The sequence below is a fragment of the Pseudonaja textilis genome, chromosome 1 (genome assembly GCF_049901715.1).
Source record: "Pseudonaja textilis isolate UNSWEBS1 chromosome 1, rPseTex1.2, whole genome shotgun sequence".
Lineage (NCBI taxonomy): Eukaryota > Metazoa > Chordata > Lepidosauria > Squamata > Elapidae > Pseudonaja > Pseudonaja textilis.
This window is the reverse complement of record NC_141990.1, coordinates 240,683,802-240,708,099: the sequence shown is the minus strand read 5'-3', so window position 1 is coordinate 240,708,099 and position 24,298 is coordinate 240,683,802. Positions and strand designations below refer to the sequence as shown.

Sequence of the window (24,298 nt, the reverse complement as noted above, 5' to 3'; positions counted from 1 at the left end):
GTGGAATCCAAAACAGAAAATAAAATACCCTGCAAAAATTTCAGAGGAAAAGATCCAAGTGTTTTTCAGATCTAGGCAGTGCTTTCAGATCATGAGCACCAAAGTAAGCTAGAAAATGAAAGGCTAGGCAACAAAAAGAATACACAGTATAATGGCTGTACACAAACTTTCAGTGCCAGGTAAGAAATAAGTATACTTCAGAATAAAAACAGAGAGGGAAGGTATAACTATTTAAAGAATCACTTTTCCTTTAAGTAGATTTCTTAAAACGGTGGAATCTTTTTTTCAGGCTTGCACCTAGAAAGTACATACCAGGAAGGTGTTGTGCACAGAGATGAAAACAGAAACTTAAAAGCACTGCCTAAGACTTGTGCACTGTGTTGGAGATACAAAGAGCAGATTAAATCTAGGAAAGCGGTAGCAAACTGAAATGTAATAATAGAGAGTGAGATTATCTATATGACAACAAAAATCAGAATATTTATAGAAATTGTTTATTCAGTGACAAGGCTTCAACTGGTTGAGGAAACCTGTCATAGTAGTGTTCCAACAATCTTAAAGTCACTGCACTGGCTAATGACAGTAGGCTTCCAGACTCAATTCAAGGTATTGATTATTACCTATAAAGCCCAGTATGGTATTGTGTTGGGCTATATTAGGAACAGTCTTGCTAATTCTGATTCAGCTCATACTTTCTACTGTAGTCATCTAGAGAGGGATAAAAGGGCTATGAATTGGATATATTTTCTGTCAGCCTTTCAAGGTAGATCAAACTAGGCATTCAATGTTCTGTAAGCCAGTACTACTTTTATTGTAACAAAAACTTGCAACTCTGTATGTGCTTTTCTCTCCTCCTTTTATCTTTGTGAGAACTAGGAAGGGAGTTTGGGACAGGACTGAGTTTTCAGTCCTGTCCCAAACTCTTTTATCAGACTGTTGTCTTGGTGGGCCCCCCGCTTCTCTTGCCCTTCAAAGCCATTCCCTCTGCTCTCTACATTCGTTAGGATCAACCCATGGAATCATTGCTCTTCTGCTCTTCTGATCAGGGCTCTTTGCTTTTGATGGAAGCCAGCAGAGAGGACTAAACACATTATTTTCACATTCTTCACATTTCAATATGGGCTGGACGTGAGGGGATGATGACAATGACGACAAAAGAATGCCTTTTTAGAACATGTTAGAAAATTTCGTACCACCATTCAGATAATGATGTAGTCTGTATTATCCTGGTGAAAAATTTGAAGGAGGGATTACATTTTTTATGAATTAGTATTAATGAGCAGAAATAAAATAATTTAATGTCAATGGAGAAATTTTGACTATACATATTTTGATAAAATTTCAAGTATATAACTTGAACAAATGTTACCTGTCTCATAATACAATTGTATCAATTATGCCTTTAGCCTATAACCACAAGCCCAAAATATTCCTAAATACAACATTTAAATAGACGAAGACTGCTTCATATATACACTGCTCAAAAAAATAAAGGGAACACTTAAACAGCACAATGTAACTCCAAGTCAATCACACTTCTGTGAAATCAAACTGTCCACTTAGGTAGCAACACTGATTGACAATCAATTTCACATGCTGTTGTGCAAATGGAATAGACAACAGGTGGAAAGCATAGGCAGTTAGCAAGACATCCCCAATGAAGGAGTGGTTCTGCAGGTGGTGACCACAGACCACTTCTCAGTTCCTATGCTTTCTGGCTGATGGTTTGGTCACTTTTGAATGCTAGCTGTGCTTTCACTCTAGTGGTACGGAGACGGAGTCTACAACCCACACAAGTGACTCAGGTAGTGCAGCTTATCCAGGATGGCACATCAGTGCGAGCTATGGCAAGAAGGTTTGCTGTGTCTGTCAGTGTAGTAGTGTCCAGAGCATGGAGGTGCTACCAGAAGACAGGCCAGTACATCAGGAGACATGGAGGAGGCTGTAGGAGGGCAACAACCTAGCGTCAGGACCGCTACCTCCGCCTTTGTGCAAGGAGGGACAGGAGGAGCACTGTCAAAGTCCTGCAAAATAACCTTCAGCAGGCCACAAATGTGCATGTAGCTGCTCAAATGGTCAGAAACAGACTCCATGAGGGTGGTATGAGGGCCCGAAGTCCACAGGTGGGGGTTGTGCTTACAACCCAACACTGTGCAGGACATTTGGCATTTGCCAGAGAACATCAAGATTGGCAAATTCGTCACTGGCACCCTGTGCTCTTCACAGATGAAAGCAGGTTCACACTGAGCACATGTGACAGACGTGACAGGGTCTGGAGACGCCGTGGAGAACGTTCTGCTGCCTGCAACATCCTCCAGCATGACCGGTTTGGCAGTGGGTCAGTAATGATGTGGGGTGGCATTTCTTGGGGGGGTCACACAGCCCTCCATGTGCTCGCCAGAGGTAGCCTGGCTGCCATTAGGTACTGAGATGAGATCCTCAGACCCCTTGCGAGACCATATGCTGGTGCGGTTGGCCTTGGGTTCCTCCTAATGCAAGACAGTGCTAGACCTCATGTGACTGGAGTACGTCAGCAGTTCCTGCAAGATGAAGGCATTGATGCTATGGATGTTACCCAGACCTGAATCCAATTGAGCACATCTGGGACATCTCACTCCATCCACCACCACGTTGCACCACAGACTGTTCAGGAGTTGGGGGATGCTTTAGTCCAGGTGTGGGAGGACATCCCTCAGGAGACTATCCGCCACCTCATCAGGAGCATGCCCAGGCATTGTAGGGAGGTCGTACAGGCACATGGAGGCCACACACACTGAGCCTCATTTTGACTTGTTTTAAGGACATTACATCAAAGTTGGATTAGCCTGTAGTGTTTTTTTCCACTTTAATTTTGAGTGTAACTCCAAATCCAGACCTCCATGGGTTGCTAAATTTGATTTCCATTGATAATTTTTGTGTGATTTGTTGTCAGCACATTCAACTATGTAATGAACAAAGTATTTAATAAGAATATTTCATTCATTCAGATCTAGGATGTCTTCTTTTTGTGTTCCCTTTATTTTTTTGAGCAGTATATAATGAAAGGCTTTTAGTTTTCTTTGTATAAATAAAGCTACAATTACACCGTATTGGCTTGAGCTATTTTATTAATATGCAATTATTGCTTTTAGGGATGAATAACACGACACTAATTCTTTAGCTCACAATGGACTTCCTATAGTATTCAAGACTAACTTAATGGGCCTTATAAAGATTTCCGTTATTTTCATTTTGAGTATTGAAAGCTTTTGTCAATTTAGAAAGAATAATAAAGTTTCCCCCTACTTTTGTTTATTATCAGTCTTATGTTTAATTATGTTGCCTTGGTCTTTTTTGGTATGTTAGGAATGCTTTCAAATGAATTATGAAACAAGGAAGGCAAAAGAATGACCATTTGACATGGTTTGTTAACTTTAAAAAGTTTAAGAGGTTCTTTAAGTTAATTATTTCTTGGCACCTGTGTGGTTGCACAGTTGTCCATTAAATAAATGACTGTATCATATGTCAGGAACAATTAATTTTTGTGTTGTGCTTGGTGTATCCTGTACGTTATATTAAGTGTTGAGTGAATAAAGTTTAAAGTGTGGAATAACTTTTTTCCCTTACATAATAAATGATTCTATTTGTTTTCCTTACAAATGAAAACCGGAGAAGCAAAAAAGGAGGAGGGGGACTAAAATCTGCATAAAGCTGTCAAACGTCAATATATTCAATTAAAACATATTTCACTTCTGAATTTTCCTAAATGACTTGCATTAGAAATAGTTTGGAAAATCCTAGGCCTGCTGATGTTGTGTTTTAAATACTATAAGTATTGCTAAGACAGACAATGACCATTTGCATGAAATAGAGAATGAAATATTAGAATATCTACTTTTAATAACTCAGCATGTTCATGTAAAAATGATAAACATGTCTTGCATGAATTTAAGACTAACTCGAATTTATTGGAAACCTCAGCACATAGATTAGAAGGCTTTTCTGCAAGAGGGGACTTTGATACATGTGATTTGGGCTTGCTTGCTAATACTGTAGTCTCATTTTGTGTTGATATTCAAATTATTATTAATGTGATTTTGAATAGAGAATTGTGTTTAACATGTTTTAAATTATTTGCCAAAAGTTTTAGTCTATTAAGAATGTTTGGTTCTTTGGGCTTGGAATATAGCTTTGTTAGAAAAAAATTATTCAGATTTAAACTGTTGGATTGAGGTTACAAATTCATTTCTTAAATTCTTTCCAGTATTGAAACAGAAAGACTGATCTCTTTGGTTCTGCAGCAGCAAAGTTTAATTTGTTGCTTTAAAACTGAATTGCCATTACACTGTATATTGATTATACTAATAGAGTCATGATGTATTATGGAGTGTCTATGAACTTTATTTAGTAACTTCAATCTTTCAGTAATTTAGGGTTTAAAAACTGTTTTGGGACCTACAGGGGATGCTGAACTTGCCAAGACCCATGACTCACCTTCAAGACAAGCAATTCGTGGTATAGAATGAAGCGCTAAAGAACTATGTTTTCAAAACAAATAGAATTACATATGGTCTGACAAGCATTGTCTTGAATAAAATGAAATGAGATCCAAAGACAGGATTTCAAATGTTATCCAAGATTTCAAGTTCTACCAACTGATATATCCATATCAAACACATCTTTAATTATTCATAACTTAGTTTTGATTTCTTGTGATTTTATTGTCTTTTTAGATAGCTCATGAACATTAAAGGGATCAAATCTGTACTTTTGTCATTCAGTGGCATTCAGTGATTTCTATCTATCCAGTATTGCTACTATTCCTTTCCATGACAATATTGCCCATTTCATCATGGGCCTCACTTTATGAGGTAAGATATTTCTTTTACATTACATTAACTACTTCTTTTCTAATAATGGATGGTTATCTCTTGGGTAACATGGAGGAGGAGATTTGCAGGGAGTTAGGGACAGGCTGCAACATCACTCTGATTATGGGTGGGGTGAGAGAGGGGTAGGCCATACTTGAGAAAAATGCCCTTTATGTATTATACTGGTTCTGGCCTCCTGTATTCAATCTCATTTCCAAACCTACTGCTGCTAAATACCAGGGCAGTCTGCAATAAAGACTCATCTGTGATTTAATCATGGTTGAGAAGGCTGACCTGGCTTTTATTACAAAACATGATTGGGCATGAAGTTGAAATTTCTCTTTTTGGTTAACTACCTACCTGGATTTGGGTGATATCAGCCAAGAGCTTGGTATAGGAATGGTGCAGTAGCTATGACCATTATGAATAATCCGCTGGTGTTCAGGTGTGCTCTCATAGATAATCAGATATGGGACCCTATTGGTTAAATAGGGCTCTATTGATCAGCTGGGATTGTTGCTATTATACCATAAACCTTGCTTCACAGCAACCTTCCTGCCTGACCTTCTGGATTCCATGACTTAATTGGTGATGGAGATCTCAGGATTTTGGTCTATCTGCATTCCCCGAAGCAGAATTTGCTCAAGAACTCATGGCCTCTGTGGTAATCAGAGACTTGACCTACCTCATCAGTGGCCTTGTACATAATAGTGATTATATATAGTTGATTTTTTTTTCTGTTGGGATAGTGATGGAATGATCTGGAGTTGGGAAACACTGCCATCATACACCTGTCAAGGTAACATCACTGACTCCCTTTAAGTTTTTTAGTGATGCTCACTGCCACAGGGCACGGGCCACATTTAGTTAGACCATCCCAATCTTAAATTCCAGAGTGAACTTATGGTTGCTCCTGAGGGTATGTTTCATGATTTGATAGAAGCTTTAGTCACCACCTGAAATGAAAGGACAGCCAGAGCTTTGGATTGATTGCCTTATGCAACTGTCCCCTCTCATTGATCCTGGGGCTTTCCCTGGTTTACAGAGGAACTGTGGGAAATAAAACTGGAGAAGAAATGCCTAGATCAATGGGCTGGAGGACAATGAGGGGTGAATCCGAGTACAAGCTAAGAACTCCTATTAATGCCTACTTTGTGGTAGTAAGTACAGCCACAACTAGTATTTCTCCACTCTTATCGCATCTGCAAATAGTGGGAAAAAGTGGGACCATAGTTCATATGCAGACTTTCTGGGAGAAATATACTATGTACCTATCAGATAAAATTGCTCCAAATTGAGCTCTGGCCTTGATAGAAGTCATGGAAGTCTCATGAAATTGATTGAAGACCAGTCTGGCTTGGTTATCTGGGATGAGGCTAATCCTGTGAATGGACAGGGTTCTTGGATCTCTAAGCTCAGCTAACTAGCTCCATGACTCTCCTGGTTAGCAAAGACGATGTGGTGAATTCTTGAGAGAAGGGCTTTTCTGCCAGTGCTCAGGGTGGGATAGTTTATTCCCTCCCAAAGAAACAATAGCTGAAACTAATCATGTTGAATAATTTTAGTTCCATCTCTAACCTTCTCTTATCTGGACCCTTTCAATCAGGTCTCAGACCTAGGTATGGGATCAAATTGGCATTGATTGTTCTTGTGGATCATCTCTGATGAGGGTATGATGTGACTGCTGTGTCTGTCCTAGTTTTTGCTTGATCTCTCAGCAGCCTTTCCTTCTTCTGGGGCTGGTTTCAGCCAGTGTTGATGGAGGAAAGAAGTGTAACCCATAGTCCAATGTTCTCTTTTTAATAACTACATATAGCTTCTGTGCAAGGCAATTCAACACATGAGATGAGGCATCATCAATATTCTGATGGTTATCCAGTTCTGTCTTTCTATCCTGGGGCAACGAAATGATGCTGTAGAGATTTTGCCTTGATGTCTGGAGGCTATATGGGGGTCTGGACAGAGAAGCCAGCACCTCAGCTCTAACAAGATAGAATGGCTTTGGATTTTAAGGACCGCCTAGATTTGGGGATTTTAAATATTTAGTTTTGGATATATTTGGACTACCCCAAACAGAACTGGTGTGCACTTTCAAGGTCATCCTGGATTCACAGCTTCTGCTTGAGCATCAGGTGGCAACCATGATCAGGAAGGCTTTTGAACAACTTCATTTTATTCACTTATTGTGCTCTTTCCTGGATCAGAACACATTGCTTGATCACCTCTTGAATGGATTACTGCAAGGCACTGTACATGGGGCTGATCTTAATCCAGAATTTGTAGCTGGTTCAGAGTGTGCAGTTATAGGCACACTTTAGTTCAGTGGTCCCTAACTTTGGCATTCCAGCTGGCAGGGTGGGAAAGAGAACTGAGTTGTGTGAGCAGTGGCTGGCGTGCGTGTGCGCAGCTCAATTTGCATGAGCAGTGGGCCAGCATGCATGCACGGAGTTTGACTTGCATGAGCAGCAGACTGGCACATATGCACATGAGTGCCCCCAGCTGACCATTTGCACAAATTGAGCTGTGCGCATGTGTGTACTCCAGCCAGCCACTCACACAGCCCAATTCTGAATAGGTCATGGCATGGTAGTGGGATGCGGCCTGGGGGTTGGGGACCCCTGCTTTAGTATAATGGTCCCCAACCTTTCTAGCTCTGTGGACCAGCAGCCGTAGCAACTATCCCCTCTTCCAGGGGGTAGTTTCACATGGGCAAGTTACTTGCACAAATGCAGCTTTGCAAGTGTGCATGCTCACCCACCACTTGGGTGACCTGGTTCCCAGCAGGCTGTGGCCTGGTACTGTGCCATGTCAATTGTGGATCCCTGCTTTAGTACATTATATCTCTGCTCCATGAGCTCCACTGGATTCCATTCCATTTCATTGTGATTCAGGATGCAATTCGGGCTGCTGGTGGTCACCTATAAAGCCTTTCATGGCATACATCTGGGAGATTTGTAGGACTGCCTCTCCCCAGTTGTTTCTGTTTGTCACATTTGGTTTGATGGGAGAGGCATGGTGTGAGTTGCACTAGTTAAACAATTAATCTTGCTGGATTCAGAAAGCATATCTTTTCTGTTGAAACACTTACACTTGGGAATACCATTAGCTCTGAGATTAGATTTGCCCCAAACCTGGTTGTCACATTTATTGTGGCTTTATTATGCTTGTTGTATTTTTTTTATATATTGTTGGCCATCCAAAATAGATAGTGAAATGAGTGGTTATATATAGTAAATTTTAAAAAATAAACTAAAATAATACTAGATATAAAAAACACAGTGCTATTTTTTCTGCTTTGTAAACTGAATATATCAAGACCAACAGTTCTTTCCATTTTTACAGAATTCAGTAAGTTTTTTATTGAATTTTTACTTTGTACCCTCTTACTATAGAGTCATAATGGAGGTGATAATGATGATTTAACTTTCTTACTTATAGGAATTGTTTTACAGGCCCTTTTTTTGTTGATTGTATTTTTAATACATGGGGAAATTCCCATAATTCTTTGTTGGAGTTTGCTTGGTGGAAAAATATTTTTACAATGATGTTTTTGACTGTGCTTCTCCAAATTATCTGTCAATATCAAGGGTCTGTGTTTGTCAGAATATTGTTGTTGCTTGCTAGTTACTACATATTTTATGCCACCGTAAATTTTCTCACCTTCTTGTTCTGCTTCTTTCAACAGTGCATACAGAGGTACCAATCTTTGTGCTACTATTTAATTTGCACAGCAGGATCCATACAATCAAACAAATGGCTGATCTTAATAAAGAAGAGAAGAATGTAAAATGCCTCAAGTGTTCTGCAACATTTCAACCTAGCAATCTTGTATCTTATTGTCCCTATTGCAAAGAGGATTCTGTGTGCTCTGGAGGAACTGTAGTAGAAACCTCAGCTGTAACAACTGATAAAACAAATGAGATTTTAGAACCCGAAGAAGGCCCTTCAAGAAAACAATCTTCTGTAGAAGATGTAAGGAAACAAAATTTAGATATTTTCTTGTCTCCCTCTGCCCTGCACTGATTTACTTTGAAATTATTTTCTATGGCATTTATATAACAATAGTTGCAGAAAGACATACACACACACAAACACACACACACACGACATTTGCTATCTACAAATTCTTACCCACAAACCCAGACAAATATGTCAGGATAAGAGCTTTTGCCCTGTACAATTGTACTGAAACAGTAGTGATTTTTCCTGAAAAAAATGTATCCTGCTCAAATCTTGGATGAAGCTTCCTTTTGAAATGGGGTTGGATTTTATATGCATTTGACTGCTGAGAAATTTAGCCATGGACGTTGTATCATGTATCAATTGCTTTATAGACTATTTCGTCTTGTTCCTTCTCTTATGAAAACCTATTATGATATTGTAACTTCTCATTCTTTTCTAAATAGGCGAACTCCTAGTTACTGACTCAATATCTAGTTACTCTTTACTGGTCTTCAAATGAGTGCTTCATTTATCACAGTAATTGTAACTGAGGACTATCTGCAGCCTATTCTGTTGCCCCTTTCCCATCTGTTTTTTCTTCTGATGGGGTCTGACTTCATGTATTCAGATGGTGATCCAGTTTCTGGAAAAATTCTTCTAATGTCTTATTAATGACACTATAGGTTGGAATGGAATTCCTAGCATTCATCAACAACTAACTGATCTGTCAGATGTAGCTGTACTCTTAAGTTACTCCTATGTGGAAACTAACAAACCTAAGGATCTGCTTTCAAGAATGTGTAATGTTTTGAGTTTAATCAAGACAGTTTAATCAAGACAGGACACATTTATAACAAATACATTTACAGCCATTTGAAAGCACTAGTTTCCTTTTCCCTTACTTACTAGATTCCTCTGTATTTGTATCCCTACTTGTAAGATAGGAAGCTACTCAGTGAAAAAAATAAGTAGCAAATTACATTAGATAACTCATTTTGGATCCACTTCCCCAATTTTAATTGTTCAATTTTGGCAAACATATAACAGAAGGCCTGAATGGATGACATCTCCAGTCAGAGGAAAAGGATCACAGAGTGACATCTTATTGATTCTCTGTAATCTCCTTCAGAAAAGGACATAATGGATCCTGGTAACTTACTGAATAGGTTCTAAAATTGGTATAATGGGCATTCAGGTATAATGATTCTGTGTACAGAATTGGTCTAGAAAGTGGCACCAATGAATTTCTATTTGACCCCGTGGTATGTTAAATATTTTATTCTCAAACATCTTTCAGAATTTTCAGCAAATATACGCAATAAAATAGGTTATCCAAGATTTAGAATAGGGTATATTTTTTCCTAGGCATTTAAATTTGAGAAATACCTTAGTCATCTTTGTATTTTTGTTTTCTCATGTTCATGTTTTTATAGATTAATTATATACTTAATGATGTATGGTTTAATGATATATGATTTAAATCATATGAATTAATTATGTATTTTAATGCATTGCCATAAACTAATGTTTATAGTTATTTTTAGTAGAGTAGAATGGTGATATACAAATATTTTAGTAAAGGATGAAATACAAATGTTTTGAAATAAATAATGAATGACTGCACTGATTTTATAAGAGACTCCTCTTATTCCAAGGTAAAGAAAAAATTAAAAAGCCTTTTATTTCATTTTAATCCAGTATAGTAGGTTTTTTTTTTCCTTTTTGGCTGGTAGAGTTGTATTTTTCTCCTATCATAATATTGTTAGAAGTGTGCATTTAAGAATAGAGTTAAGGCAAAAATTGTAGAAAAAAGGGTAATTTATTTCTTCCTGTAAATTAGTTTCTTTAAAGAGGCTCTCTTAAAATGAAGAGGCAAAGTTTTATACAATGATATAAATCATATTTAAACATGCCATGAATAACCAATATCTGGGATAGAAAATGGAATTGAGACAGTATGACAGGAATGGAAAATTTCTGAATCATATGACAAGTTACCATGACTAGCAAAAAAAGGATATGTTGTCCATGCAAATATTGCCTGACTTTTTGAGTACCTTGTTTTTTAAAAGACAGTTTTCACAACAATGTCATTCAAATTTCTGACAGCATAGATTTATTTATTTTATTTTATTTATTTATTTTATTTCCCGATTCCAGCAATTAGCTTCAGTCTAGCCCCTTCAAATCTATGATTACTGTAAACTGTAGATTGCATGACTCATCATATGTTTTTATGGTGAAATTTGAAAAGTATGTCACTGCCGATTCTATAGCATATATTCTTGAAAATAAATATTTGTTGGAAAAATTATTTCATATACAGGTATATTTTTTGCATTTTTTTGCTGTATTTTTTTTGTGGTTGCCAAATAAATTAAACAGTATGATCCCCATTCGTCCCATTGTACAATTATACATGTACTCCTTTGTTTGTTCAGATATCTGGTAACCCTAGTCATATGCCCTGTTCCCCATATCCTGAGATTAACATTGAGATATTTAACATGTTTTTTGTGGAGTTTATGGATGAAATGTGAGCTGGTTGTAATCTTAAAACTCACCAGAAATTAACAAACCAAAAACGTTTGGCTCTACTCTTCAGTGACACTATCATGTTATCTCTTTTGGGTGTCCAGGAGGCTAACCCCTGACCTTCAAGATTCCTTGCCTTGCACTAAGATATCAAAATTTGTATGAAAAGAAATATTCAACCCTCCTGACTAGATGGGGCATGCTAAGCATGGGACTTTTTAGTTTCACTTGTTTCATATGAAACTTATTTATCATTTACTTGTTTCTTCTTTCTAAAATTTGTTTTATTATAATATCCATAGCATGGATATTATTTTTTTCACGTGTTGAATATTATATTAATTTAATCTTTAATTGAGTAACCTATAAGAAAATATGCAGTGTCATTTCCTTTTAATTTATATTTGCTTACCTGCAGATGAGTCTGCTACTGTAATTATTTAAATTTAAATTGATGAGAAAGTGCTAAATCATTCACAATAAATTGAGCTCATAGTTTTTCCTCTTTGTCTATATATTTCCTCTTTGAATTTTGCACTTAAAGGGTTTTAAATTATGTACCGTATCTTCAGGAATGTTTTTAGAACCTCATGTTTGTTATAATTGAAATTATGTGTTGCTTTTTATTCAGGCTGCTCCAAATGTGCAATATTTAAGCATACACTCAATTGTGAAAACATTCATGAGTATAGACTTTTTTAGTTGAATTCCTCATACATAATTCAGCTTCATTTTGAAAGGCATGTTAAAATTAGCCATTAGGCTTCATATTCATTAACTTGTATAAGTGATTATGTATATAGGTATATGCTTGTGGAGCATATGCTACACCATTGAACTATGACACTTAGGGAACATAACTTGTCTGCCCAATATAAACAAGACAAAGTAGGCCTGCTTCAGGAACCAGAGATTGCGCAGGCATGTTCAAGATCCAAGCAGGGATGGGATCCGACTGGTATAACTACCGGTTCTGTCTATTAGCGTCATGTGCGCATGTGCGAGTCGTGCGAGTTGTGCGAGTGCCATTTACAACCTACTGAGCTGCCCGGACAGCTGATCAGCGCTGCATGCAAATGCGCAGTGGTTGGAAAAGCCCTTGTTTCCTGCTTTATCAACTGCAGCTACATCACGCAAAGCAGCTACAGTTGAAAAATCAGGAAATAAAGGTCATGTAAGAGCCTGGGTGGGTGGGTGGGCCACAACAGCAGCAGACATAGAACCGGTTCTATGTCTGCTGTTCTTCAAAGCAACCAGTTCTACAGAGGTGGACAGAACCGGTAGAAGCCCACCCCTGGATCCAAGTATACTTCAGGACTCAGATTTTGGCTAATGTTTTCCAGAAAAGAAAAGAAAAAAGAAATATTTATTTTCAATAGGAATGAGCAGCTGCAGCCGCAAGATTCAGTTTAATTCTAAACAGTGATTCACAAAATAATCTGATTTTTTGAATTTGATCATTCAGTTAAGAACCAAAAGTCCCATTGATTGTAATAGAAAATTATATTTTTGTATTCATTTCTATTTGGCATAATTTAGTTTATGGGTATGGAAGTAATTTATTAGGGATATAACCCTGCCCAAGTATATACAAAGAACTCCAGTTGTTTTGTTAGAGAATTATTTATTGAAGAATAGAACTTCTGATAATCTATTTCTTGACAGAATTGGATGAAACATATAAAAGTGACACAACACCTCTGATGGGCTCAAGTTTGCTAGTTTGCATATTTTAAGTTTAGAGAAACTAATAGATAAAGGTAAAGATTCCCCTCATACATACATGCTAGTCATTTCTGGCTCTAGGGGGTGGTGCTCATCTCTGTTACAAAGCCAAAGAGCTAGCGCTGTCTGAAGAAGTCTCCGTGGTCATGTGGCTGGCATGACTAAATGCTGAAGGCGCACAGTGCTGTTACCTTCCCACCAAAGTGGTCCCTATTTTTCTACTTGCATTTCTACATGCTTTCTAACTGCTCTGTTGGCAGAAGCTGGGACAAGTAACGGGAGCTCACTCGGTTATGCAGTGCTAGGGATTCGAACCACCAAACCTCCAACCTTTCTAATTGAACAAGCTCAGAGTCTTAAGCCACTGGCCACCATGTCCCTTCTACAAAAATAACAATAGAGAATATCCAAAAAAGATATATTCTCTCCTTAGTTTCTATACCTTTTATAGATATTCTTAAGAAAATTGTCATGAACATTTCAAAAAGGAAGCTCCTCTGTTAACATCCTTTCATTTTGCTTCCTCTGTAACATTGTTGGAAGGTTATATAAAAATAGAAACATAATGGATATGTCCCACAGAATCAAAAGTGAATTATTTCAGAAAAATGGGGGTGGGGGTAGGATTGATGAAGTAATGAATAGAAAGCAATTTAAGGGTTTATTTTAAGGGAGTTGTATCAAAGTCACAAAAATCATAATTGGGTATATGCATGGATGCAGAGCAAACAGTGGAAGAGATGGAAGGCTTGAACATAATATGACAGCAAATATTATGCTACCCTAAATCTCTCCAAGACTAACCAATCTGTTTTAATATTCAAGTTTTAGAAAAGAAAAATAATAAATAGCACTGCAGCTAGAGAAGCCAGTACAATATTGAAATTGGAATAACAGCTGTCTCTTGCCCTTCTTCTATCTTTGCTTTGAAGAGAGGCTTTGCATTCTTCTTATATTTCTCCCCAAAAGCTCAATGTGTCATTTTTTATTTTTATTTTTGCAAATAAACTGGCTCAGGATTCTATGAGTCTCTAAAACACATATGTACACAACTTCAGAAGGAGTCAGATCCTTTGGAGCAGGGCTGTCAAACTCTTAGCTTGTGGGCCAAATGCATCAAGTGCCAGCCACACCCACGCACGGTTTAGCGAAGGGGAAAACACTGCTGTGACAACATGACTTTGACATCCCTGCTTTGAAGGAACATTGCTGTGATGTGAACCTCTCCTGGATACCTATGAATCAGATTGATTCAATTTTGAATTCAGTTGATTTTGAATATATTTCAGTTTTAGCCATTAATTGAAACTGAACATAAACATTTGACAAAATGTTCATGAATTTAAATTGTCATAGTTAAATTGATCAAAATGTGTCTGTATGGAGGAGAAATCTCAGTTCCGATGTAACATGTTGCAAGAATATTTTCTCTATTACATAAGGTAGTTTTATACTGAAGTGTTCTTTTAAGGCAGTTAAGTTTGTCTTTTTTAGTTCCCGTCCCACTTCATATATTTTCTTTATTTGTAATAAGTTACATAAAAGGTATCTCATATGCTTGAAGCTATTTCAAACAGTATATAGTCTTTAAACAGTGGCTTGTGTTTTAATTTCATGCTTTTCTTTTTATGTTCCTAAAGATGTCAAAGGCAGACTTAACAGACTCTTACAAAAAAATGCTTGTTACCCCAGGCATTCGTGGCAACATTGCGGAATGCAAAATCCCACATACACGAATAGATGATGGAGCAGCTATTCAGGTTTGTAATTCAGTATCATTGTTGTAACTTTTAAGTATGATGTTATGATAAGGACATAATGGTTTAGGATTGAGTAGGTTGGAAAAAAGTTTAAAGCCATAATATGGAAATATTTAAAGTCAAGAACAAGCTACTGAATTTTCCAGAAATCATCAGTCTCAAAATTAAACTGAATGAAATGGATTTTGGACTAACTTACATTATACTATTTAGAATACATTTGCAAAATATTTGTGCAGACTACTTCTTTGTGCTCAGAGAAATTATATCAACCTGGCACACAAATGATTAGATGGTTGCATCTAAAAAATTATTCTAGGGATTCTGCCCTCCTCCCCAGTGCAGTTATGATTCAAAAGACATGCTGCTGTTTATCAGAACTGGCTTAAAACAGCATGCTTTATTTAAACACAAGGGTACTAGCTGTGAGTAATTTGGATTATTCAGGATAATAGAGTTGACCACATAACTTGCTCAAGGAGACATTCTCACACAATTTTAAGTTGTGTTGTAACACATACAATCATTTCACACAAAATTAGAGCTTATTATTGCAGGCATCCCAGGAATATAAAGGATTCATTTGGGGACTGCATTTCTGATGCACCATGTTAGCTTTAAGGGAGATTGAAGAGATTATAATTTCAAAAACAGGGGCAAGAAAAATGATATTGGGTGGAAAAACCCAGCCTTAAAAAAAAAAACTTTCTGAAAACCAGAGAAAGAGGACAAATTTTTGTCAGAGAGCTAGTTTAGTCAGGTAATCAAGGCACCAATGTAAAACTCAGGAATATGTGAGTTCTAGAGTCCTACCTTAAACATGAAAGCCTGATGGATGATTTTGGACCAGTTCTCTTTTTTCAGCACAATTCACCTCACATGGTTTTTGTTGTGGGGAAAATGAGAGGAAGGAGTATATTTACCACCTTGACTTATTTATAAAAATAATAAAGGCAGGATTAAAAAAAACAAAAAAGAAAAAATGGTGGCCCTTATATGAGTGGCCCTTGAGCTGGGATTCAGAAAGCTAGACAACTGAGTTTTGTAGAAAAAACCAAACTGATATGAGGAGAGAACATAACTTGAAGGAGATTTACAGGAAGAAAAATATTGAATTTAAGAAAGCTGTTGTGCCAAAGGGTATATCTGGGAAAATAATCTCTGTGAATGCTTTTACCAGTAGTTTATAATGCTCAGTTTTAACATACTGGTGATGAAGGAAAGATTTGTACTCTTTTCAGTTAACCAGCCATTAACACTTTGAGAGTAGTTGAAACCATTTAGGGGTTAATCTGTGTCTCTAAAATACCTGAAACAGAGTGCAAATGAGAGTAGGAACATTTAATAATGGAACATTATTTTTTAGCAACACTGTTGTTTTTACAAAGTCTGATTTTTCTAGTTAGTTGCTTTGCATCTTTTATATTGTTACTCCTGTCCCATAATTCTCTAAACTGCGGCTAAAGATCAGTCTGCCAAATATTTCTGGATAAAAAAGGGCAAGTCCAGGGCATTTGTACTTAAGATTAGGAGTAAAAAACTTTATTTATATCATTAAAAATAAATAAATCAGCTATAAAAATGGCATTAGATTTAAAAGGAATATAAATTAGAATACATTACCTTAAACACCCCAAACATTAAACTGGAAACAGAGGGAAATGCCTATAGCGAGCATTTTAAAAAATAAGGAACTCTAATTATTTTTCTTTTTTAATTCATTCAATTTTATTGTCCCTTCTATTGCCTTGTACTTTGTTTTTCTTAATGCATAAAACATCATCTACAGGTAATTGTGCATATTTATCATCTCCCTAATAAACATTTGGTGATTTCTTGGAACTATTTTCTAAGTATCTTTCTTCTGTACTTTGTCCTCTTATTTATTTCTTTACATATTCTCTATGTCTGCAGCAAATTTATTCTTTTGGAAGGAAATTAGGACAGGGCAGCTTTGGTGTAGTGATTGAAGTAAAACACAAAAAAACAGGCGTAAAGTGGGCAATGAAGAAAGTGAACCGTGAAAAGGTTGGTATTTGTAATAGACAAAGAATTTTTCACCTTCTTGGCAATGATTATCTTATTTTAACATTTAATTTGAATAACCATGCTATAATTATGAGTTAAGTTTCAACATTTTCAACATTTTACGGGAGATCTAATAATGTTAATTTACTTTGACTATAACTGTGGCACTACAGATATATCAAATGAAATAAAAAGTTTTACAATGCAGCCTAATATATTGTACAAATCAAGATAGTTCATTTCAATAAATGTTATGATAAAAGACTGCTTTTAAAAACTTTAATAAGTGATATTGGCAATATCAAATATGTAATGATCAAATTATAAAGTATGTGTGTTTTACTCAAATTAAACCCTTTCAAATAAGATTGTGCAGGCATATGAGATTAAATCATTAAACTTCCAGCAAGTATCACTGAGATGAGACACCATTTTTAAAAAACAACATATGTTATAAAAATGGGGTTGAGGGCTTTCAAAGTAAGATAAAAAATGTCAGCAATGAGCTTTAATGATTTAAAGAATTGTAATGAAAAGTGGCAGTTACAAAGTTAACATATAGATACTAACAGTACTGCCAAATGTGTATAGATGTGACTTAGAAAAGACTGAAACAAATATGTTATTTGCTGTTCTGGCAAAAATGAACATGGGAAGAGTAAATGGATCTGAATAAAATTTAATTAACTTTAGGGACCTCATTTTGTAAATATAAGTGGGTGTTTTGGATTGGATGATTTAGAGCAGCTTTCAGCATACATATAATTCTAAAAACCAATTACAGACCCTTGGAGAGGCTTCTATAAATATATAGAGGTTTTATAAATGTAGGAAAAACAATAGTTATTTTTGACTGAATAAATGACTTTGATTTAAAGAATTGATTTCTTTAATTACAATATTTAAAATACCAATAAGAGCCATTCAGAGAAAAATGGCTTCTCACCTTTTCTACTACGTATCGTTAATAGTGAGTAGATAGGAAGATTTCATTAATACATAGAGGTGAAGCACTTCCTGAATTATGTGAATTCTGATTAACTCTAGCTTTGTGTGTAAAGAAATGCAATGTACTTAGGAGGAGAAAGCTTTCTGGCATCTTTCATGTGGCAGAAAGCACTGCCTGGTGAAGGTGCCTAGCAATGCAGTCCAGAAGTATCAGGGACTACCCATGAGGTGGGCATCCCCCTATGTGATGAGAAGCAATTGCATTTAAGGATATTGATCCCACCAAACCCTTTCTGTACCCATTACCTGGTGAGGAAATGTTGGATAGTTTAGATTCCCACATATGTAAACATTGATGTTCATAAGTCTTCTAATAATGTGAACATTATGGTACCTCAAGGAGTGGCTGTAAACCACTCCTTGAGATCTGATTAGAATGTGTTTCTAATTAGATAGTTCATTAATAAAAACCATGCCTAGGGTCAACATTGATCAAGTGGTGTGGGGAACAACATTAGGCAAAAGAGATTATAATAGCAGTTCTAGCTAAGGTGAGAAAGTGATAATACCATATTTACACAAAGAAAAAGCAACCTTAAATTTATTCTACTTAAATGAAAGAGTAGAAACAACCTACCCACCTTATCATTTGTCAACTTGTTTGTTCTTGGAAGCTGGAGGGTTATGTGAAGGTTATGTGAGGTACTTTTTCTGTGATTTAATATTTGTAAGCTGTCCAGAGTCACTTTTGTAAGATGGGTAGCAGCTATGTAAATCATATACATACGTAAACAAAAAACAAACTCCAAGCATATGTCTTTACAGTAGTTAATAGAGTCACACTTTTAAAAAAAAGTATAGGGAAAAAACAAAATGCATTGTATTTCTAAGGAATACATATGCATATATTGTCAATGATGTCTGCTATAAATATTTTTGTGTTCGTCTGTTTGCAACAAACAAATGGTGTAAGGAATAAGGGGGGGAGTGACAAAAAAAATCAGTGGTTCTCATGCCAGAGCAAACTGTTATGTTAACAAAGACCAAATAATCCAAGACACTATCAAAAGAATAGTAAAAATGTCTGTTGACTTCAGACAGCAGGTGGAAAATGCTAGAATGTATATCTTGAATCCTGGACCTATATATAGGCTTTGCCTTTTGTGTATTGCAGCAGGCAAATTTTATCTCTAACTAAATTGACAAATTTAGTTTTGTCCAGAAGCCTTCTGCTTCTGTTTGAATCAAGGTTCAAACATTTGGAGTGCATGATTTCCTGCTCTCCCTTGTATAAAGTGTGATAAATAGCCTGGTAGATTTACAAATCAAACTGAGAAAATATTGCATATCAGGCAACTTCATAAAATATTGTTTGTTTGACTGATTGATTATGTGCCATCAAGTTACTGTAGACTGTGCCAACCATATTTTCTTCATCATGATGTGTCCCTAATCCAGGCCTTTACGTCTTCCAGCCCTGCAGTCTAACCAGTATAGTTGAATCTATCAACTTCGCAATATCCTCTTCTCTTTCCTGCCATCACATAAAGTGGCATGAAGTAGACATTTGGATGATTTTTATTTTTATTTTGTATTTTGTTACCCCAACCAAATATTCAGTTGCACAGTTGGCTTTGTTGCTTCTTGTTGAGGCTCTTGCAGTGTCTGATAAACTCTATAGCCTCAATCTTAAGTTCTTTCTATAGAAATGTATTTTCGATATGTTTACCGCCTTGAGTTATTTGTAAAAATAGTAAAGGTGTGATACAAATTAATAAATTAAAAGAAATTAAAAGAACAACAAAAATAATCAAATTTAGTACTGTTCATCAAAAATAATACTTTTCTCACATTAAGGCTGGGAGTTCTGCTGTAAAGCTACTTGAACGAGAAGTAAGCATTCTGAAAAGAGTAAACCATGAGCATATAATACATCTTGAAGAAGTGTTTGAGACGCCAAAGGTAAGATTTCACAAATGTAGCTCCCAGGGTTCAGTTAATATGTGGAAAACAAGATATAATGATGGCAGTTAGTTATATTATAATTGATGTGCGCCTAAATTCTTAAAAGTAGTGTTAAGCCTTCCCTAACTACTTTCTTGTGGTTTGGATCAAAACTTCCTTCTCTATTATTTAATGCTACATATTTTTCTGTCTCTCTGTTTCAAATTTGCAGCATTCAGATATCTTTTTTTCTGAACAAATCTGAGATTAGCTTGCATACTCTGAAATGCATTTATTTTCTTTGCCAATTCAGGCTTGATGAATGTCAGATCATTCTTATATTGGTTGGTAGTTAAAAATGGTGAGATGGCAGTTATAGCTAAGTGACTGAAACCCTATCCCTTTGCAAAAAAAAAAAAAAAGCTGCGATGACTACCACCTTGCATTTTGACCCATAGACTGTAGTGTTTGTTACCTGTTTCCATTGGGATTGCTATATATGCTAGCTTTTCCCTGTCAACTATTTATGTTTTCATTAATTAAATTATTACCTACTGCAATCTAATCCAATTTTCAATGGTTTACAAATAAAATGAACATAATAATAAATTCACTATAACACCTACTCCCCCAGACATAAAGCATACACCATCCATTACGATTCAAATGCCTTCCCAAAGAACTCAGCCTTCAGCTTCTGTTTGGAAAATGATCAGCATTAGGACTAACCTAACCACAAGTGGGAAGCCATTCAAAACACCAGTGCTGCCTCCTTAAAACACACCTTCCTCCTTTTGAATTCCTGAAAATTGGGAGCAATTGGTTGCCTCTCCTGGCACCTTTGCAAATTCCAGTGAGGAGATGCATTCCTATAAATAACCTGAAATCAGACCATAAGAATTAACACCAGTGCTTAAAATTGCACTTGAAAGATAATAGGCAACCAATGCAGGGCCTAAAATATATACTATCACATAATCTCATCTGAGCCCTAAATTTCCCCATCAAGCTAAAGAGGTTTACTGAAGTGTTTAAAGGCAGTCACATGTAGAATGCTTTGGTGTAGTCTGGACAAGTGGTGATAGTAACCTGAGCCACTGCAGCTCTCAGTATAGATCTAGCTACAATAGGTTTACCAGTTGAAGCTAGGCAATCTCCTCCTCTCCATCCCACAATGTCGTATTCTGCAGCAGGATTCTAGGATGACATCCAAATTACTCCTACTCCTTCAGCTACAGTATATCTGTGTCTACAGTCATCAGTGTGGCCAAAAAGTATTGGGTGAAAGCCCTCACTGATATTGAGGTTTCAGTGTTAAATCTGGAGCCACCAAGAGTTTTGGAACATGCTGAATAATTATTTTGGAAAATACCCATCGATTAAACTTATTCCCACATTACTTCTTCAGTTCAATATACTATGTAAGCTAAGGTGGTGGTACACAGACACACAAATATATTCTTTATTAATGTCAGCGGGTGTATCTTATAATGGAGTTATGCGAAGATGGAGAACTTAAAGAAATTCTTCAAAGAAAAGGTCAATTTTCAGAGAACGAGACTCGGCATATAATCCAAAGTCTTGCATCAGCAATTGCTTATCTTCACAAGAAAGGTAAGAATGTTCTTTTTGTACTATATTTAATAATTGCAGTTTTCCTTGTACTTTTAACTGAAAATCATTTTTCTACCGTAATTATATTTTTAGTATAATAGATAAGTCAATAAGTAGTTTATTCAAAGGTAGTAAAGAAATAGAATATTTCTAATAATCATTATTTTCTTATTATTTCTGTGGATATAAGTTCTAATCAAGAAAGTTGTTCAATGCAAATGAATAGGATGTCTTTTTCAAAATAATCTCTCCATTTCATCGCTCCTGGATTGGAGGTTCAGAAAAGACCCACTGTGTAACAAGAACTGCTATTAGAAAGTCAAAGAAAACATACACAAATAAAACATAGAATCTGTGATGACCTGGGGTATGGCACAAAGGTAACACAGTCAAATAAGCAGTAAGAGTCCCTTTATTATCTCCAACTTTGCCCTCAATGTCCAGGTTACCTTCAGCTGGAGAAAAACTCTCCCAGGAATAGCCTTTAACTGTAGAAAATTCAGTCCAAAACAAGGTACATACAAACTGTAACTAAACATCCAAACAAACCAAGCTGAAATAATTAGCTTGACAGTGCAGGAAAAGGAATTTCAGACTTGAAAGCACAGCAAAACTCACACAGTTGGGAAGACGCCAGGAACACAGATAAGCCACAATGATGCAAGATAAATTCATGTTTGCTCCCAACAGCTTTCTGCACATAGCTTCCTTTTTTATACAGCTGCAGCTAATGAAGGGAATCAGGGCCCTTTCCTCTCCCCCCCTTAAGCCACGTAACTCACATTACTCCCTTCTCTGTTCCTCCTTGTGTGCCCTGGGATGAGGAGGGGGTGGGCCTGGATCTTCCTCTGAATTCCCTCTCCCTTGCTATACCTGTTCCCTGCTCTGCCCAGCTGGACTTTGTCTTTCCCCAGTTTCTTCCATAGCCAATGGAGCCACATTCCCACTCCCTGTCAGCTGTTCAGCTTCCCCCTCCGAGTCAGATTCCAATAGGGGCATGACACATTCACAAAAAAATTCCCAGGTACATGTTTATCTATAACCCAATAAATGCCAGGATCCTTTCTATTGGATTTAGTGGATATAATGTGAAAATTGCATGTGCTTTTGTTTTTCAGCCAGTTTGTTTTAATGTTGTATAAAACATTTAATAAAATTTGACAAAATATCCTTTCCTTCTAAAGTGACATTACAAACTGATGCCCCAAAACCAGTGAGGTTAGCAATGAATGTGCTATTTCTAGAAATATTTGGATCCATTTCACAGCATACTTATCAAGTTTGGGCTTTTCATTTTTATCAGTGTAAATTTGGACAAAGGTTAATATGGATTCTGACTCTTTTTAATCTAAACAATGATCAATGTGAGGATTTGTGTATAGCTTTCAGTAATCTTTATTAAGATAATTAAGAAGATAATGTTTTAGAGAAGGGCCTTGAGGAGAGATTATATCTTTCTAAGATTATATCCTGATTTGTTCTCCTTGGTTTTGAATGGACAATTGATGAGACAATCATAATTCTTATTTGATCCATACAAGGAATGTTTTATTTTTTTAGTATTTTTAGAACAATAGGGCTCATAGCTTCCTTGGGGTCTGTCACAAAGCTTTCCTCCAACTTCTTGGATTAAAAATATATAGAACTGAAATCTTTTACTTATGGATGCTGGTGAATCATAACAGGAACTCCTTTTCTTACTATGTGATGCAGTACAGAGGACTTGACTCTCATCTTCAACATTTGGTCATTCATTCTTTCTTCCTTTAGTCATTAAAGCATGTGTGTGTTTGTTATAGAGAAGTTGAACAGAGTATAGAGAGTTCACACTGTTTTGGACAGGGTCATGGGGCCCCATTTTATTCCACCAGGATGCTCAGAGAAATAGACACACATGCATATGTGACAAAATACTATTGTGAGATTTCATATAATTTTAAAAAAAATCCTAAGCAAATGATAGAAAACAGAAAATGAATAGTTTGTGGTTCAACTACGAATAGAAGTAAAACAGGCGAGAAGGAACTGAGTAAGAAATAAGTGCTCACCTGAACTTTTTTAATGTTTTGTGTTTCTGAACATAGAAAGCAAACTGAGTATTTTCATTTGAAAATACTCATTTTATACATTAGTGCTTTTAAAATATTCCTGTGACACATTATATTCTTTAATGTAATAAAATCTATGTAGGCTTCTCTTTCATTTTATCTGAAGAATAGATCTAAGTTTGACCGAAGTTTGAAACACACAAAAATTGTTCTTTTTTATGAAAGAAAGAATACAGTGTCTGCTTGTGTGCATTAATGTAAAATGAAATGCACATAAATTACTCAGTCAAAAGGGTTTTAAAATATTTCTGTCAGAATATTTTTCAATGAGTTTGATAAATAACACTTTTACTTTTTGTTCTCCGTCTTGACAGATATAGTTCATAGAGATTTGAAATTGGAAAACATTTTAGTTAAAAGCAGTGACATTGATGAAGAAAATGAAATGAAATTAAACATAAAGGTAAGCTATTGTAATACCTCACTTTATACATTACTTTTTTTTCAGATACAGGTATCAAAAATCACTTTTCCTAGTAAATGCCTATTAGTAGCTTTTAAACTGAAGTGTAATGGTATAATCAAGCTAGAAAATAAGGTTCTGACATAGCAGCAATTGACAAGAATGTGGGAGTCAAGTGCCACTGATGAAAAACTTCTTATTGAACAAAGAACAGTATAGTTATATGTAAAGAAATGTTTTTTAAAGTATACTTTATTCTTTTTGTTCACTTTTTGGATAGAGTTTTAAACTGTTAAGCCTCGAGATCCATGATTAATATGAATTATACATATTGGCAAGTTAATTTAAACATTTTAATAATTTTGAAAACAATAGTTTTTACATCCCAATGACTTTCTACTTTATGGACTTCAGATGAATATTCACTGCCAAAATGCATTA

General features: G+C 36.0%; 1 protein-coding gene across 7 annotated transcripts in view; it reads left to right on the top strand.

Annotated features, from left to right (window-relative positions):
- The window catches only part of STK33 (serine/threonine kinase 33), a 68,533-nt gene that overhangs the window by 25,806 nt on the left and 18,429 nt on the right, over positions 1-24,298 (top strand). For 2 of the 7 annotated variants that reach the window (XM_026706458.2, XM_087921066.1), the window contains exons 3-9: positions 4,713-4,850; positions 8,536-8,822; positions 14,693-14,812; positions 16,727-16,840; positions 19,646-19,750; positions 21,208-21,346; positions 23,769-23,857. In XM_026706458.2, coding sequence (XP_026562243.1) covers positions 8,604-8,822; positions 14,693-14,812; positions 16,727-16,840; positions 19,646-19,750; positions 21,208-21,346; positions 23,769-23,857 — 786 coding nt within the window. In that variant the 5' untranslated portion in view covers positions 4,713-4,850; positions 8,536-8,603. Of the gene's footprint in view, positions 1-4,712; positions 4,851-8,535; positions 8,823-14,692; positions 14,813-16,726; positions 16,841-19,645; positions 19,751-21,207; positions 21,347-23,768; positions 23,858-24,298 lie in introns of those variants that run through there. The other 5 variants (XM_087921065.1, XM_087921064.1, XM_087921068.1 and 2 more) reach the window with 3 other exon arrangements.